This window comes from Castor canadensis, chromosome 11 (genome assembly GCF_047511655.1).
Source record: "Castor canadensis chromosome 11, mCasCan1.hap1v2, whole genome shotgun sequence".
NCBI classification, from domain to species: domain Eukaryota; kingdom Metazoa; phylum Chordata; class Mammalia; order Rodentia; family Castoridae; genus Castor; species Castor canadensis.
In genome coordinates, this window is record NC_133396.1 from 77,629,222 (window position 1) to 77,646,455 (window position 17,234).

The 17,234-nt window shown below is 37.2% G+C and overlaps 2 protein-coding genes across 9 annotated transcripts in view; one reads left to right on the top strand and one right to left on the bottom strand.

Moving 5' to 3' along the window:
* Tpr (translocated promoter region, nuclear basket protein) overlaps window positions 1-558 on the top strand; it is a 63,293-nt gene extending 62,735 nt beyond the window's left edge. For all 3 annotated transcript variants that reach the window (XM_074047239.1, XM_020161856.2, XM_074047238.1), the window contains exon 52: window positions 354-558. In XM_074047239.1, the coding sequence (XP_073903340.1) occupies window positions 354-409 (56 nt within the window). In that variant the 3' untranslated portion in view covers window positions 410-558. The remainder of the gene's footprint in view (window positions 1-353) is intronic.
* Window positions 501-15,941, bottom strand: Prg4 (proteoglycan 4). Of its 6 annotated transcripts, none has more exons than XM_074047240.1 (13): window positions 15,906-15,941; window positions 15,246-15,347; window positions 12,833-12,955; window positions 11,503-11,622; window positions 8,996-9,142; window positions 8,368-8,490; window positions 4,500-6,986; window positions 3,627-3,704; window positions 3,147-3,283; window positions 2,748-2,904; window positions 2,000-2,197; window positions 1,435-1,560; window positions 501-700 (listed from the first exon to the last, which is right to left on the bottom strand). In XM_074047240.1, exons 2-13 carry the CDS (start codon window positions 15,319-15,321, stop codon window positions 603-605), a joined length of 3,870 nt encoding a protein of 1,289 aa, XP_073903341.1. In that variant the 5' UTR covers window positions 15,322-15,347; window positions 15,906-15,941; the 3' UTR covers window positions 501-602. The 6 variants fall into 6 exon arrangements, with proteins under 6 accessions (XP_073903341.1, XP_073903342.1, XP_073903343.1 ...); XM_074047241.1 differs by lacking the exon at window positions 15,906-15,941 and adding an exon at window positions 15,655-15,673; XM_074047242.1 differs by lacking the exon at window positions 8,368-8,490 and having other exon boundaries at window positions 15,906-15,939.
* Window positions 15,942-17,234: the final 1,293 nt, after the last annotated feature.

The window sequence follows — 17,234 nt, forward strand, 5'->3', positions numbered from 1 at the left end:
ATTTGTTGATTTCTTCCTTAGATCCAAAGTAAGATTAGGAAAATCCAGTGTCATAGTTGCTGTTTGTTCATTGTTAATATCTCTACCTGTTGTCATTATATTAAGTATTTTTTATACAACAGAATGAAGTTTTCTATCTGTTGTAGCTAGTAAAAAATGTAAAATTTTAATATTTCCATGTTTTCTAATGTAACAATTAGATTGTGTTTTTAGTCCAATTGTTACAATGATTTCCATTAAGCATGTGGAATATCTAGTAGTTTTATGTCCATAATGCTTGGGTATTTAAATTAAAAATAATCCTATCTTTTTAAATGATTCCCTTTTTTTAATTCTTATTTTTTCTTCTACAGGTATTAGCCATGCAATGGGAGGAAGAGGAGGAATAAATAGAGGAAATATTAATTAAATGGTCTGTAAACAATAATACCTGTGAATAGATTTGTCAAATCTGTTTTAGTGTAATGATTGTTGAGTTGAAAAACATTTTTGTATTTAAATTGGTATGCTCATCTCAACATTCTTTATTAATAAAAAGTTTTTCAATGTCAGAATTTATCATTCTTCAATTTAAGTGGATGACTCTTCCTTTCTCCGTCAATCTAAGGACAGTTATACCAGACTTTGGAGAGGGTCTGCCCGGATCGAGTAGTAATTGCTCTTGCTGTTCTGCTAGGTACATCGATGTTATAGTATTGATCTAAGTGGAAAAGAAATCATTTTTTTAATTAAAAAAACAAAACGCTTGAAGTCAAAAAATAATTTGTATTGATTACTGTACTCAAAGACAGTGCTTATCATTTTAATATCAGAAATGTTTTCATTAATGAATTTGAACTCTCTGACAAAAAAAATCAATCCTTTGACAGAAGACCTTTCAACATCTTTCAGCAAAATTAGGTCCAACTATCCTTTTTCAAAAAAAGCATTTAAGAATATCTGAGTTATTATGAACTGTAATTCACTTGGGTTTTCCCTTTTTAAAAAATACATTTTGATGACATTTTGTTAGAGAAACATTGGCAGAACAAATTAGATTTCTAAGCTTTTCAAAGAAAAGTGTCCTGGGTAATATAATTTAATTAATAAAGCTAGTTTCTCAGGAACATCTTTCTCACCTTACGGACTGTGTAAGCTGTTGAATGTCACAGATGATAGAAGTAAAATATCATTTTCAGTGCTAGTTTTACCCAACTAATTGGATGCTTCACTAAAATCTCATAAAAGATACAGTGGAATTGAAATGTAATTGGATCTACTGTATTTGAATTTAAAGCAAAAACCTCTCCCTTAGTCATAGCAATTATAAGTATTATACTTGAGCTTCTTACTTTCAGTATCATTGTACACTTACTGTTTTTACTTTATATTTATACTTTCACTAGTGAGATCAACTTGGTAAGCAACTAAGACTTCACCTAATAACTAACTTACCCTTCGAAAAGGCATAGTAATCATAGCCATCAGGTTTTCTGATGTTGGGCAGTGTTATTGCTGAAGTCACCACATTTGGAAACCCTCTCCACATTGTGCTCACTTTAACTTCATTGTGGAGGAAACCTGCAGATGACGATTTTAATCAAAGGTATCAGGTTAAAAGACAATATGCAATTTTACAAAGAGCTAAATAAACCCTGGTTTTAATCTGAGTTTGTACCTCAGTGCCTCAGTGCCTCAGTTTTTACCCTATGATGTGGCACTAGTATCTATCTACCATTTAGAGCTATTTTGAGAATTAAACATTTGAACATAATTCTCTTGATAAGAATTACTTGAGGAATAGTATTGTAATTAACAAACTTGAATAAGCTGCTCTCCTTATCCACAAAGAAAAAGAAAGAATTGATCTTTGGCTATTGAGTAAAGCAAATTCATGTGTTTTACATCGATAAGCTTAAATTATTAGGGCTATTTGTTAAGTATTCATCTTAAGGCTTGATTTATACGAAACTATTATATCTGTTTCATGTGTAGGAGTTTTTAACAGTTAAAATGTTACCTTTGTCTTGATAAGCAACTCGGATGGGTGAGTAGTGAATTCTGATGGTGTGTGTTTGCAAAGGTCCAATAGCCCGTTCAAAGCGACGTCTCCTAACCTGTGCTGCTTCTCCATATACTGAATAATTTATAGCAGGCCTTCTTCCAGGACACTTTCTGATGGGTTCCTGTTTATAAGTATACTGCTGAATGTTGCCACCTGTTATGTATTAGAAAATTGTGTAGAATATGCAAACAGATGTCATTTCCCCCAGAAAAGATGGAAAATAACATTTACATCATGAAGAAAATGATTGATTTTTTTTTGTTTTTCATAAAAATATATTTAGATATTAGCAATAGGTGTAGTTAAGGGCATTATTAATTAATATGAATATAATAATTACTAAACCCTGAAGCACATTAAGGTAGTAAATCTAACAAATTACATAGTTGTATATTTAACTAACTATAAACAGTGGCATTCTTTATATCAGTGACCTGAAAACTCTGATGAACTATGATTTGCATGTCAAGCAGTCTACTTCTTGCTCCACTTTGCATGGCTAAAGTGGAACCCTGAGTTCAAACACCAGTACTGCCAAAAAAATTACTTCTTGATGTCCTTGTTTCCTTTTTTATTGAAAATATTTTATTGCGGCCATTAAAGATACCTTTTGACAGTAAGCCCAGTAATAAAAGAAAACATTAAATAAAAACAGGGTTTTTTTTTTTAAGTTTTGTAAGTTTGTCAATTATGTAACACATACCTCTCTTGAAAAAATACACAGATTCAGGCCTGTTCTTGTATTTAGCTATTGAAAGAGCTGCCACTATTTTCCCAGTCAGTCCTCCAAATCCCTTTGCAATTTGTTTAGGATAACCTGCATCTTTTATATCATTGGTGAAACGCCAGTACTGAGAATCCTAATAATATAAAAGAGAAAATGATGTTAACACTCGATGGGGGTGGAGAGAAGGACAGGAACTCATTTGTAGATTTAATTGTTTGAGTAAGTAGACCATTAATGATTAAAGTTATAATTTTGATGATAGAACAGTTTCTTAAGATAATGGGGACACTTCTGAATTGGAAGTTAAGATGTTTTATGTTACAATAAACTGCAGTTACTATTTGCTGATTTCTCTCATAACAAATTTTTTGTTACCTTAAAGAAGAAAGTTTTTCCTTCACAGTTGCATCTAGTAAAAACAGTGTCAATAGGGGAAGGAATACCCCAAACTTCAGTAATTCTGCGAGGTGGAGATGGTGGGCTGAATGGATTTAGCATCCAGAAATAATGACCTAAAATTTAAAGAGACATGTCAGCCTACAAGCTGAATACTAAAACCTGTCCCCAAAGAAACCAAAATGAAAACAAATTTTAATGGTTTTCTTAAAAACACTGAAGGTATGGCTGGAAGTATAGTCAGATACAGAAAAGAGTTTTTTAATGTTTCTAAATAGATAATTTCTCAAGTCTGAAATTTAGCAAAACCTTTGAAAATTGCTGTCAACTATTTACTAGAAAGAGCCTTTTGGTTTTGTAGCTTATAGAAAGTCACTTATCTCTCTGGATTTCAATGTCTATTTTTTAGAATTAAAAAACAAAGTAATAAGAGCCAACAGAAGTATGTTCATAGCTCACCTCGAAATGCAACTAATGTTCCATTGTGCAAAGTTGTCAATCCGTCTACAGGCTTACCATTGCATAAATTGGTCTCATCTAAAACAAATTAACAAAATCAATATAGTAAGTAGAGAATAGAAAAGTGTGCTCTTTTCAAATCCTCTCAGAATTGTTTGCTGTATATCCTTTTTAAAAATCTCTTGAAGGGCAGAGTTTGAGGTTATTTTCAAAGAAGTGATTTCATAATGCCATTATACTAAATAGGATTCTATTCAAAAATATTATGTAAAAATTATGAATTGAAATAAGCCAGATTATCTTGATCAGTCATTGCTCTTTGACTTTGGAAAAGAAAATAATACTGCAAAATTTCACTTTGTATTGTACTCTCATAAGAATAGACTCCTGACTAAATTATCTTGACATCTATATACCGTCTCTGCTTTTCACAGACAGGTGCAGTGAACTCATAATGCTAGGTTATTGCTTGATTTTCAAAAGACTAGATAAGCTTACTGTGATTATTTCTCTGCTTACCTATAGGTAAGCTGTAAAACTTCCCTCTACCAGGGAAGGTTGTTAACAAGGTTGAGATTCTAGGTAATATGTCTCAGCACAGTGATACGAAAGCAGGACATTCTGTTTGTGAAATATATTAATCTTATCAATTAGATTTTTTCCTGCCTGTTTATTTATTGGTTTGTTTTTTCTTTGTTTGAAACAGGGACTTACTATGAAGCTTAGGCTATCCTGGAACTCACTGTGTAGCTCAGGCTGGCCTTGAACTCATGATCTTGTGCCTCCACCTTCCAAGTGCTGGGATTAAAATTGTGCATCACCACATCTGGCAATATTGCCAGTTTAGAAAATGAAACAACTGAGTCATATTACCTGAAAACATGGAGTTGATGCTCATGCCTTGGTTGGGTCCTCTCACTAAGTGATCGATGCCTGGAATAACGATAGGAGTTAACACAGGGGGCCTGGGAATCATGTGAGGCTTTTCTGCTTCAGCACCATCTATCTCTTCCTTCCCTGGAACTTCAGCTCTTTCTGAGTTTGGAGTTTGGTTAGGGCTGGTGGTGGTTTGGAGCATGACTTCTGCTAGAGAGGTAGGGCTCAATTCAGACACTGTTGGAGTCCTCTTTGGGAGAGTTGGTGTAGTCTTTGGTTTTCTCACTTTAGGAGTGCTAGGTTTTTTGGTAGAAGTAGGCTTTTTGGGTGCTTTGGTTGGCTTTTTCGTAGAGGGCTTTTTGGGTGCTTTGGTTGGCTTCTGAGGTTTTGGAGTTATGGCCTTAGAATTATCAACTGAGTCTTCTGGTGCAGGGGTTGTTTCTTCAGGTTTGTTCATAGTCTCCTCTATTGTAGTTACTTTGGGTGCAAGAGTTGTTTTAGGAGTAGTAGTTTTGAGTGATGTATCTTTTGTTGTGGTGGGTGTTACTTGTGTGGTGGTACTTGTTACTTTGGATTCAGTAGTCTTTTCTTCTGCTGTACTTGCAGTCTCCTTTGTGGTAATCTTAGGTGCAGCAGTTGTGCTTTCCGGTGTGGTACGTGTATCTTTTTCTGTTGTCTTGTCTTTAGCTGTTGAGGTCATTTCAGGTTTGGTCATTTCTGGACTCTTTGTTGTCAGTATAGCAGGCTCCTCAGGACTGTTGTCAGGACCCTTTGGCGTGGGTTCTACAGAAAACAAAGGGGTTGCTTCAGGAGGAGTCTTGGGGGTAGTGGGAGGCTCCATGGTGGTAGTTGGGGCTGGTGTCTTAGGAGTAGTTGGAGCAGCCTTCTTAGGGGTGGTTGAGGCAGGTTCTTCAGGGCTGCTGGGTGCAGGTTCCTCAGGGATGGTTGGAGCAGGCTCTTCAGGGGTGGTGGGTGAGGGCTCCTTGGTGGTTGTGGGAGCTGGCTCCTTGGGGGTAGTAGGTACTGGTTCCTTAGTCATTGTGAGTACAAGCTTCTTGGTGGTAGGAGCAGGCTCCTTGGGGGTGGTGGGTACAGGTTCCTTGGTAGTAGAAGGTACAGGCTCCTTGGGGGTGGTGAGTGCTGGTTCCTTTGGGGTTGTGGGTTCCTTGGTAGTGGTGGGTGCAGGCTCCTTGGGAGTGGTGGGGGATGGTTCCTTGGTGGTGGTGGGAGCGGGCTCCATGGGGGTTGTGGGAGCTGGCTCCTTGGGGGTCGTGGGAGTGGGCTCCTTGGGGGTTGTGGTTGCTGATTCCTTGGGGGTGGTGGAAGCTGGTTCTTTGGTGGTCGTGGGAGCGGGCTCCTTGGGGGTCGTGGGAGCGGGCTCCTTGGGGGTCGTGGGAGCGGGCTCCTTGGGGGTCGTGGGAGCTGGTTCCTTGGTGGTCGTGGGAGCGGGTTCCTTGGGGGTCGTGGGAGCGGGCTCCTTGGGGGTCGTGGGAACGGGTTCCTTGGTGGTGGTGGGAGCTGGTTCCTTGGGAGTTGTGGGAGCTGGCTCCTTGGTGGTCGTGGGAGCGGGCTCCTTGGTGGTGATGGGAGCTGGTTCCTTGGTGGTCGTGGGAGCGGGCTCCTTGGGGGTGGTGGGAGTGGGTTCCTTGGTGGTGGTGGGAGCTGGTTCCTTGGGAGTTGTGGGAGCTGGCTCCTTGGGGGTCGTGGGAGCGGGCTCCTTGGGGGTCGTGGGAGTGGGTTCCTTGGTGGTGGTGGGAGCTGGTTCCTTGGGAGTTGTGGGAGCTGGCTCCTTGGTGGTCGTGGGAGCGGGCTCCTTGGTGGTCGTGGGAGCGGGCTCCTTGGTGGTCGTGGGAGCGGGCTCCTTGGGGGTCGTGGGAGCGGGTTCCTTGGTGGTGGTGGGAGCTGGTTCCTTGGGGGTGGTGGGAGCGGGTTCCTTGGTGGTTGTGGAAACGGGTTCCTTGGTGGTGGTGGGAGCTGGTTCCTTGGGGGACATGGGAGCTGGTTCTTTGGTGGCCGTGGGAGCAGTCTCCTTGGGGGTTGTGGGAACTGGTCCTTTGGTGGTAGGGGGTGCAGGCTTCTTGGTGGTGGTAGGCAGAGCAGGGGCTTTGGTCATAGTTTCAGCTTTGGGTATAGGTTTAGCAGGACCTTCAGGTGTGGATGTTTTCTCTGCACTTTGTGTCTCTTTAGCTGAAATAGTTTTCTCTTTTGCACTGGTGGAAGTCTGTTTGTTTGTGACAGTGGTCTCTTTAGTTTTAACTGTTGTCTCTTCATTGTTTGAAGATGCCTCCTTGGATGTATCAGAATTAGGTGGAAGACTGGGTTTAGGATTTTTTGGTTTTACCGTTGTAGTCTTCTGAGATGTGGTAACTTCATTGTGTTGGGTGGTAGGGGTGTCAGGAGTTGGGTCTAGTCCACTTCCAGCTTCATCTACCACTGGTGGTTTGGGGGTTGGTTCCTTTTTAGAAGTTTTTTTCTCGTCTTTTACTAGAGAAAAAAATAAATGTCATTTTTGAATATTTTTTCCCTTTAATAGTGACATGAAGATCCTGTCTTTATCACTGAGTAGTTGTATGTCTCTGGGTAAATTGCTAACCTTTATTTTATTTTAAAATGGTAAATATTCAACCTATTTTGGGGGGTTGTTTTAGAGAGAGAATGAATGAGATAAGGGGTAAAAGTGCAAGTAAAACCAAATATAATTAATACATGGGAACCTGTGGCAACTTTGAAATTACCAAAGTGATCAATAACACTAATTCATCTCTATATTAATGTTCTTTATCCTTCACTCCCCACCATCACCAATTCCTTATTGCTCAGTGCTGCCCCTTCCTCCTGGAAGCCTAGTTCCAAACTCTTACAGTTTTACTACGCCAACTACCAGAGTTCTCTAGAACTACCTCTGTGGCTCAGATCATTCCAAAGGTTTCTGCTGAGCCCTAGTCTCACACATAGGGCTTTTAGCTGTTCTGTTTCCTCTGCCCAGCTAAACTTGACAACCCCAGGGGGATGTAGGAGATGTCTGCTTAAGAGACTCTACTTAAGATTTCCCATAGCAGCTACCCCACAGGTGAACTACAAAGCCCAAGGGGCACTTCACTGAGATGAATTCCATTTGGCAAATATGCATTGTACTTCTATGTGTGTAAGATTCTTGGAATGATTATTCAAAGATTATCTGAGTATATCTGAATATCTGGCTATTCAGCTAGAGAGAGAGAATGCTTCAGAGGAAACCACAATCACCTAGGAAATAGAGTTCTTCAAAAATCCAGTATTTCTAGAGAAACAGTAGTTTTAAATGTCAGGAGTTATAAAGAGCAGAACAAAGGGAATCTCTTTTCAGGAGATAGCCTACTCTGTAGCACACTGTTCTAGGGAAAAGTCAGCTAGATAAATTATTAGGAAAATAATAAAGAGGCTGTGTAAAGTATGGATAATAAATTTTTCTTTCCATAGAAGTTTATGGAAATTTAAAGGATTAAAATTTATAAAACACTTAAAGCAGTATGTAAGTTGTTTATTAACCTAACCATGAGAGCATGAGAAAGAGGAAGGGGAAGAAAGCACAAGGACCAGAGGAGGAGAATCACAATGGAACACCACAGTCATCTTAGTGGCTCCCTGTGGTTTCATGGTCACTGCTACAGCATCTTATCCTTTGCTCTCAAGACTGGTTTCTTAGTTGCTTGGCACTGATTTCCTGTAGGAAGTTTTTACTTGGCATTTTGAAAATGATTTTTACAAAGTTTTATATACCCCAGATATTGAGATACCATCATCATTCTACCAGTACACATTAGTTTTAAATAGTTATTGTTTACATGGCATTGATATAGTCTTTGATCTTTATCAATGCTCAAACCTTTGGGTTTCTTCTGTAATTCTCTATTAGCAGCTGAATTTTTAGAAGACTTGATTTTCCGAATAGTTGAAGAAGAAGAGGAAGAGGAGGAGGAGGACTCTTGGTTTTCAGAAACAGAATGTTCTATAAATCAAATAAGAAACTTGATCACACCAACAGCAGTTAAAAAAAAAACTGCCAGTCCAAATATAGTAAGAATTGCTGGTAACTGATCTACGTATGTCTCCGGTCTCCTTTCATTTTATTAATAATATCAACTGTCTTCAAGAGCAAGGCACCTGAGCTTACCACACCTTCTAGCAATCTAACTTTCTCTTGACTTTCATACATCTGCCAAAATTTCTCACACAGTCTAATTCTGCAAAACAACATGGGTTTATATTTTTATTTTTCACAGTAGTAGTCCCTTCTGATTACTTTGATAATGAGACCCATGCTGGGTGGTAAATAAAGACTATAAATACCTGAGGGCTTTTACTTTGTTTAAACTTTGACTTAAGTAAACAAAAAGTGTAATGAGTCTCATGTGACTCATAAGATTACCCTCTGAGAATACTCATGTAAGTAGTCCATCTACAAGTTATTTCATCTCAGAGATCTCCTGTAGTTACATCTCTCATCTTCCTACCTTCTGTTATTTCCTCTGATTCTACAACTTTCTTTGTCTTCTTTTTTGGTGATTTGGGTGAACGTTTGGAGGTTGATTTGATGGTTTGAGATGCTCCTGGAGGTGGAGATGCAGTCTTTGAAGGTGGTGGTGATGTGGGATTATGCACTGAGGCCAAGCAAGACAGATTGGTTAACATCCAGTTTATATTCATCAGCAGTACTAACTGAAAATTATGGATGCATCTGGCTTCAAGAGTAGATGCTGGCAAAAGCTAGTGCAGGAAGAAGCTCTGGCCCAATATGAGTAACTTCAGTTCATTCTGAGAATGCATTGCTATAATATACCCATGATTCTCAAAGAATAGTGAATTATAACAGGAAATAGTCTCCTTAATCAAAACACCTAAATTTCAACTTTAGACTTGAAGTGTTTACCATTATGACCTTGTACAAATAGGCTAACCTTCATTTGAACTTTGTTTTGTCATTTGCAAACTCAGGTGCTTATTAAAGATTTCTGAAGGAGTTTACCTCCCTTAAAAATGTGATTCTGTGAGCTTCATCCCTTTTGCCACACTTCTGTGATTAGAAAAATAACACTACCTTTGGGTCACAGGATATTCATGCTCTTGAGAAGAAGACTATGATATATTTTACCTGTTTTCATATACATTTAAAACAAACTATGCCAATTCACCTTGTCGTCATTATAAAAGTTATACATGAGTTGAAAATTTCACACCTACATATTGTGCTTTTCCTCAAAATGTATCACCCTTCTCCAACAACTCTTTATGGTTTGGTATATGACTCCTTAACCTTTTATTCCCATCCCTCACTCCTCTGAATGTCTAGAAGATAAGACAAACATTTTGGATCACTCGGAACCAAGAGAAAAGACAGGAACTTCTGGCAGGTAAGGAGACACAACAGTGAGGACTGTAGGTAGAGAAGAGTTGTGATAAATCCTGCTGCGCCCACCAAATATCTCCCCAGTACTCTCTTGCTGTAGTTGCAATGAAGCCACCCTTGTACTTCTCCCTCTTTCTCCTCCCACTCAGCAAAAATGCCAGGTACCTCAAGTTGAGTAACAGTTCTGCCAGGTTATAATTAGTGACCTGGAATAAAACTGAACCTTGGGTACTTCAACTTGTTGTGATTCCTTCAATGTTAATGATTTGTAGAAATATGTATAAGCAATATCTATATCAACCCAGAAACAACTCAGTGGTGAGTTGCAAAACAGTTTATTGTTTTCTAACGAAGTACTGAAGTTGTGGGTGATTCCTTTGTCTTCAATTTTGTAAATCATGAATTTTGTAAATCAAGTTGCCTTCATCAGTGATTTTCACTGAATTCTACCTAAACCTCAGGTACCCTACACTTCACAGTATAAAGTATTATCTTCATTTAAGATGTTGTTTGAATACTTCATCATGTTACTAACCATCTTCCTTCGCCACCAATCCTCTGCACAAAATTCTTAGGGTGTTTATTTTGGTCTCATAGCCAAAACAATTATATTCCCATCATGGGACCTTCTGAAAGCTGCAGGAACGCTCAGCTCAAGAGTTTTGTTTTGTTTTGTTTTGTTTTTGTTATAAGGGTGTTGTCTCTGTTATTTTTAAATTGCTTTCCAATGAAAACATTGAGCAGTTGAGAAACATCCCTCAACTATGCTGATTAACAATTTCCCACTTTGTTTCTCCACTATTCTAAGGAAGCAGGAGGTACAACCTTGTTTAAATAAAATGATAAGATTATGCAAGCAATGCTTATTTTCACTTTTACCTCCACAAATAGCCTCATTTTAATAAGGTAGGGTTTAAGAACAATTGTTTCTATGGGAAAATAATCTATTAAGTATATTTAATTTTTTAATAAAATCTGCAGAGTTATGTTATAGTCTTAGAGTATTCCTTCAGGTCTTAGAAGATTTTTAAATGAGACTATCCTTTTTATTGACTGTCATGCACAGACTTTTACCAGAGACTATTAAGGGGACTGAGAGGATGGGAAGGAACATATAATTGACAACTTTTTGTAGATTTGTCTGTAAATTTAGTGACTTAAGCTAATTAACAAATTTACTTATTCAGAGAAGCTGGCAGTGTTGACTCTGTCCTTAAATATATAAACATTGAGGCCCAAAGCACAGATAGCTCAAAGAACAGTTTATGTAGTCAGCACAATTAGGGTGGAACAAGAAATCATCGAGTGCATTACTGTTGGTTTAGCCTCAAATTGAACCACAATTAAAGACAAAAGTAGATACACTTAGTTCCTATGCTCTCTCTGTTACTCAACCTGCAGTTTCTGATGCTCCTGGAACCTGGCTGGGTCAGGGATGCTGCTGTTGGAAGATGCTTTCTTCTTTTAGTCATCTTCATAAGAAATTATGAAATTGCTTATACATTAATAGAATCAATAATAGGTGGGCTGCATATTAGTGTCCATGGTACCAATGGAGCTAAGGTAGGTGACAGATGAGGCTGTATTGAGGCATTTTGTTAATAGGATACTTACATTCTTCACAGAAGTCTTTGTAGTCAGAACAGCACTTGCCATACTTCTTACACTGAGAGTCACAGTCACACTCCCTCCCTCGTGCAAAGGACTCAAAGCAGCGGCCTTTACAGGAAAGCTCTACCCAGAGCAAAATAAACATGAATTACTGGTTATAAAGGGTTTGATAATAATTTCCCACCTGACAGCTGACTAGAGTTCCAAAAGTGCATTTCTAAGTTTTTTATTTGAAATTTGGAGTATATCATCCAGCAAAAAAAAAAAGAACAATGTCCCAAGTGGAGATGGCTCAAAGAAACATCTTGTCCTTCAAGATGCCAAAAGACACCCCAAATGCTACCTGAGTCATTTGCATGTATGGACAGTGGAAAATTAGGAAAAGTCTAAATAGTGAAGGACCCTGAATATGAAATCCTCCCTCACACCATTGCTTTATGATAGATTTATAGTAATTGAATGTTCATATAACAATATAGTCCAAAGAACTGGCTTAATATAAATGAGTTACTGTTTAAGATCAAAGATCATTCATAATGCAGAGACTTTTATTATGACAAAATAGGCAAGGTGTGAAGTTGAAAGATTTCAGCCTAATCCCATGGTATGGACTGTGCTGAACAGAGGCCTGCCTGCTCGTTTCAAAGCATGCCTTGGTTGAAATTACAAAGGCCTATTGGAAATAATTAGTTTATTCAACACAAATTGTATGACTATTTACCACCTTCACATGCAAACTCTGAAGCAATAACTTTAATTTTAATTATAATTTTCATAAACTGAATATGAAATTTTTCTGTCAACAAAATGGCCCAAAATATGTTCAAATGAAATACCACTCACTTAAAATTTGGACCATTTGGGTTTTTAACTTAAACTCATCATAAACACTACAGCTTCATCTTTAAAGTGTCCTTTTCAGGTAATATAATAGACAGGACCATCCTATACTCACTTTTTAAAAATGATCTTGCCATATAGCCCAGCTGAAGAAGCTTTCTAAAAGGCCCCATCACTAAGCAATTACATATCTAATTGTTAGTAAAAATTATGCATTACTTTTTATTAATGAGTCCTGAGTTGCAGTATTAACTCTAGTTCCTTAGAGTGAATCAACACTCTTGTGCAGATTTCCAGGCTTCCCTCCACTCCCCTAGTAATCACAAGCTTTGAGACCATCTTTAGGTACAGTGCACTGTGACATTTATGCAAGTGAAGAGAAAGGTACTTAAGTGAAAGAGGTGAAATAGAAAAAAGAACACTAAGGGGATTCCAGGAGAGGCTCACAGAACAGCAATGCTTGACACAGGAGACAGCAGCTTTCAGGACTTACCTACAGTGCAGACTTTCTTGAAATCAGGGCAGCACTCCATGTAGTATTGACAGTTATAATCACAGTTGCAGGTGGCATCTCTAGAATACCCTTCCCCACATCTCCCTGCACAGCTTGATAAATCTAAAATTATACAATACTAGGGTAAACATGGCCAAACCACTTTTCATTAGAAAAGGAAAGATCTAATAAGAAGGACAAAGCCAATTGGAGAGAAGGAGTTTTGTCAATTGGAAAACGTTGGGCATGAACATCAGCCATAGTCCTTGCTGTTATTTGGCTGATCTATGCAACCTTAGTCATGTCACTTTATTCTTCTATAGACCTAAAAAGAGAAATACACCTTTGAAAATCAGGCAGTCATGGCTTTGCACCATGGGCAGTCACTACTGCTGCTGCTCCAGTGATTACCAGTGCCATTTATTGAGCCATTCTGTGCCAGCCACTGAGTCATGCATTGTCTCTAATGCTTATGAAAATGTTTCCGGGAGAGTATAGTAGCCCTTTTCATAATTTTTTTAAAAACCAAAACAAGTTTTAATAACTTGCTTAGTGGCACACAGCTAGTTACTGCTTTCAATATATATTTAGTATAGATCTTAATTACTTGTACTGACCTCCTCACTCTTGTAAGTGTCCTGATTAGGATAATAAATTATATGATCATTCTATGTAAACAGATCTTTCAGAATTTGAACTCTGATGTCTCTGATTTTGAAGCTTGAGGTTTTTCCACCCAATCACATTGCCTCTCATTCCCAGTGATGAATTTAAAGAAAGAGATTATGCCAGCACAGTCTTAACTGGGTGTTTGCCTTCTTTTTTGGTAAGAACACCAGAGAACCCTTGAAATAGCATCTGGGCATGAATATAAAGGTCATGAAAGGTCTTCTGGCAAGCAAACAATAACGAAGGCATAATTATCCTCAAATATTTCTGAAAATCGTCTGGAAAACACCTTTAAAGCCTCCTTGAAAGATAACCACAGGAATGTAATAACAATGGAATCAATCTCTGAATAGAAATTGGCAGGTTGAAAGGTCCTAAATCCATAGAGGGATGTTAAAACACACTGAAAAAATCTCAAAAGAAGAGAATCCAGGAGAATTAAAGTCTTAATATTCAAATAAAACAATAAAGAATAGGATAACTTTCAGAACTTTTTGCATACATGCATACATACATACATATATACATATATATCTGGACAATACATACAAAAATGCATATATAGCATATGTATATAAATACATATATATAAAGAAAAAAGAATGAGAATAGGTTGAGAAGGCAAGAGAAGCAGACAAAACATCAAAAGATTATTCTTTTACACTTGGTAGATTTCTGAAATAAATCAATTATCTTTACAGGAAAAGTTAATTTTCATAGATACCTGCTTTATTTTCACTGCTATTAATTTTAACCACCAATTTCAGTTTTATTTCATTGAAAGGAAAGTAAAACTTTCAGTGAACAGGCAGCATTATCAGAGAGCAAAAGGTGGTTTAGGAAATGCACCCAATGTTGTGAGTCACACAAGAGAGCTGAGGGTCTGGAGATACAAGAATAGTCATCAGTCCTAATTAAATATTTATATTTGCTTTCCTATGTTTTCTTTCTTATCTGAGTGATTCTGTAACTAAGCCTATGCAGGCAGTCAGCTCTCGTGTTCAAGTTTCATGAGAATTTTAGTTATTTTACCTGAAATGTCTACGTTAGAAATTTAACATCACAATAACAATCATGAGATTTGGTTTTCCTTCTCTCAAATTTGGCATGTCGAAGGGAAAGGGGAAAACCGAAAGCTGTTGTTACCACTAAACAACCTAAATCTCATACTAGAGACTTTTACTAATGTGATTATATTGAATATATGTTAACATTCTCTAAAAAAGAATAATGAGAATTATTCATCCAGGACTGACTTTGGGGAGGATTGTGAATATTATAATACAAAATGATTCTCATCTGCCATAAACCAATATCTGGGTGAATAGTCCTTGTAAAAACAAAAACAATGTGAGTGTTCATTGTAACATGATACCTATATATGCACAATGCCAAAACAAGTTACTTCTCCATGATTTATTTGGTGTAAAAGCCTGATTAAGTTTGTCAATATGTCCACCAAAAATTATCTGCCACCTAAGTATTGTTCATTTCAGTTATTCGATCATACTGTATCACTCCAGCATAGTCTTGTTTGTATTTTTAAACTTTTTGTGAAAACTATGGGATAGAGTACCAAAACTATCACTTATAAATATGCTATCTATGACTTAATTGTAAAAGTTGTAAGGTTTGAAACTCAAGCAAATATAAATTTTTAGAAATACATTTTTGTTGTCATAAAATCAAAATGGAATGATTAGTAATAGTTGTTAAATAAAACTATTTTTGATAGTTCAGGTACCTTGAGACGAAACTTGCTGCATCAAGAAAACAGAGAGCAGCAGCAACAAGCAAAGGGGAAGTATTTTCCACTCCATGGTTGTCTTCAAGTACAGCACCCTGGCTGGAGTAAAATAAGTATCAGAAAACTGTTCTTTAATTTTACCACTAACTAAGATTAAAGTGTGTGTTACACACTATGTTTCAGTAACTTGCAAAATGTAATTCAATAATAAAGTTATCCTTTCAACAAGACTTTTAAAGTAATCAACTTGAATTCTAGAGAAAATAATTTGACCACTGTATTTAATCTTATGCAGAATAAGTCATTAAGCTACTTCAGTCATATTATTGGCCATTTTAATACTTTAAAATGATCTCCAAAATTGAAAACAGGATCATCTGAAAACTCAATTGAAGCTTGTACTCACCATGCAAGGTTTAAATCCTATCTTGGGGGAAAAAATAATAACCAGTTTCAGTAAAATTTAATTTAACAAGCTTAGTGGAGCTATTATCCCAACCTTCCCTTAACTCAATATAAATTTATAGGCTTCCAGCAGGTGTATTACATAAATACAATACTTTAAATTTTTTTTCAACTACTATCCTTATAAATCTTTTTAAATCATCTTTAATGAAAACGCATTTAGTTCTACAAAGCAATAACTTTGACACTTACCTGTAAAAGGATAGATGAATTTCTCCAATGTCCTGGAAACCTTATATATCAGTGCAAACATACTGGGATGAACCAATTAGTCCAAAGGTTAGACAAAATCAACAGTGACAACCTATGAAATCAAGCTTTCCTCATTTACTGGAAGAGGGCCCAGACGACTAGACTTAGGCAACATCTGGAAAACACTTCCATTAAGAAAAATGACTACTACAAAATAAATTTAGATTTATTAGCCAAAACACATTTCTAATTTCTAAGTGTAGTGAACAAATTGTCCTGAGATGGTAAATCACTCTGGCAGGCTTTGACTAATGTATCAAAGTAACAACTTTAAAATAGTTAAAAGATTTTTTTCTCTCTTTCTTGTTTTCTTGCTTTCTTTGTTATTGTTAGCTGGTAGCAAAAATTTTCTGAATTTATACCAATAAATCAAATAGACACTTCTTGAGTACATTTTGTAGCACAGAAAACATTTTCTCAGTTAGCTACAGGTAAATTATCCACACTGGATTTTCTTGCTTCCTTTACTATGTAAAAACCTGCTTTAAAAACTGTATTGAAACTGTATTGAAAGTTCATCATGGTGCCGCACACCTGTAGTTCCAGCAGGAGACTGAGGCAGGAGGAGCATTTGAGCCCAGAAGTTCAAGACCAGTCTGGGCAACAAAGCAAGACCCACATCTCAAAAACAAACAAAACTGTACTAATATTTCCCTTGGCCCCTGCATTTAAGATCAACAGTGTTTAAATGAGATCTTTTAAATAGCTATTTTAGTCACACAGAAAATGTGAACCATCAACCTGACAGATAAATCAGCTCAGCCTAAGGATTTACCCCATTTTGATACGGCATATTTCTAGTCAGATCTTACCTTTCAACATAAGTTCTTGCTCATGGTCTATCACTTCCCTAAAACCTTTCCAGATCAATCCAGATTAAATCTAGGATTATAGTCAACAAATTGTACTTCCTTTTTTTTACATTTCTTGTTTATTTGTCCCCCACCTCCAATAGACTTGGATTTCTCTCAGGACACCCAAGACCTACATCTTAATTCTATTGCCACCATCAGCACAGGCTTTCACCAAAGTTCTTCTTAACACATGCTTGTGAACCAAGCTGTTCCAGCCTGGATCCTGCCATGTACTATGTATTTGTAGATGCTGCATTTAATTTTCACAAATTGCCTGTGAGTAAAATATTGTCATCTATATTTTTCAAATAAGAAGATGAAGACCCACAATGAAGAAGTTGTGACCCATCCAAAGACCAATAAGGATTAGAAAACAGGACCAAGATTTAAACCCATGACTTTACCTTTTAAATTC

Bases quoted from the DNA above. Each gene is read 5' to 3' on its own strand.
- Prg4 (XM_074047240.1), bottom strand. From the start codon at position 15,321: ATGGAGTGGAAAATACTTCCCCTTTGCTTGTTGCTGCTGCTCTCTGTT. The intron at 8,491-8,995 runs GTAGGAAGATGA...TTTGATTTATAG, and splicing joins ATCAGAGGAAATAACAGAAG to AACATTCTGTTTCTGAAAAC. The intron at 701-1,434 runs GTAAGTTAGTTA...TTTTCCACTTAG, and splicing joins TTACTATGCCTTTTCGAAGG to ATCAATACTATAACATCGAT.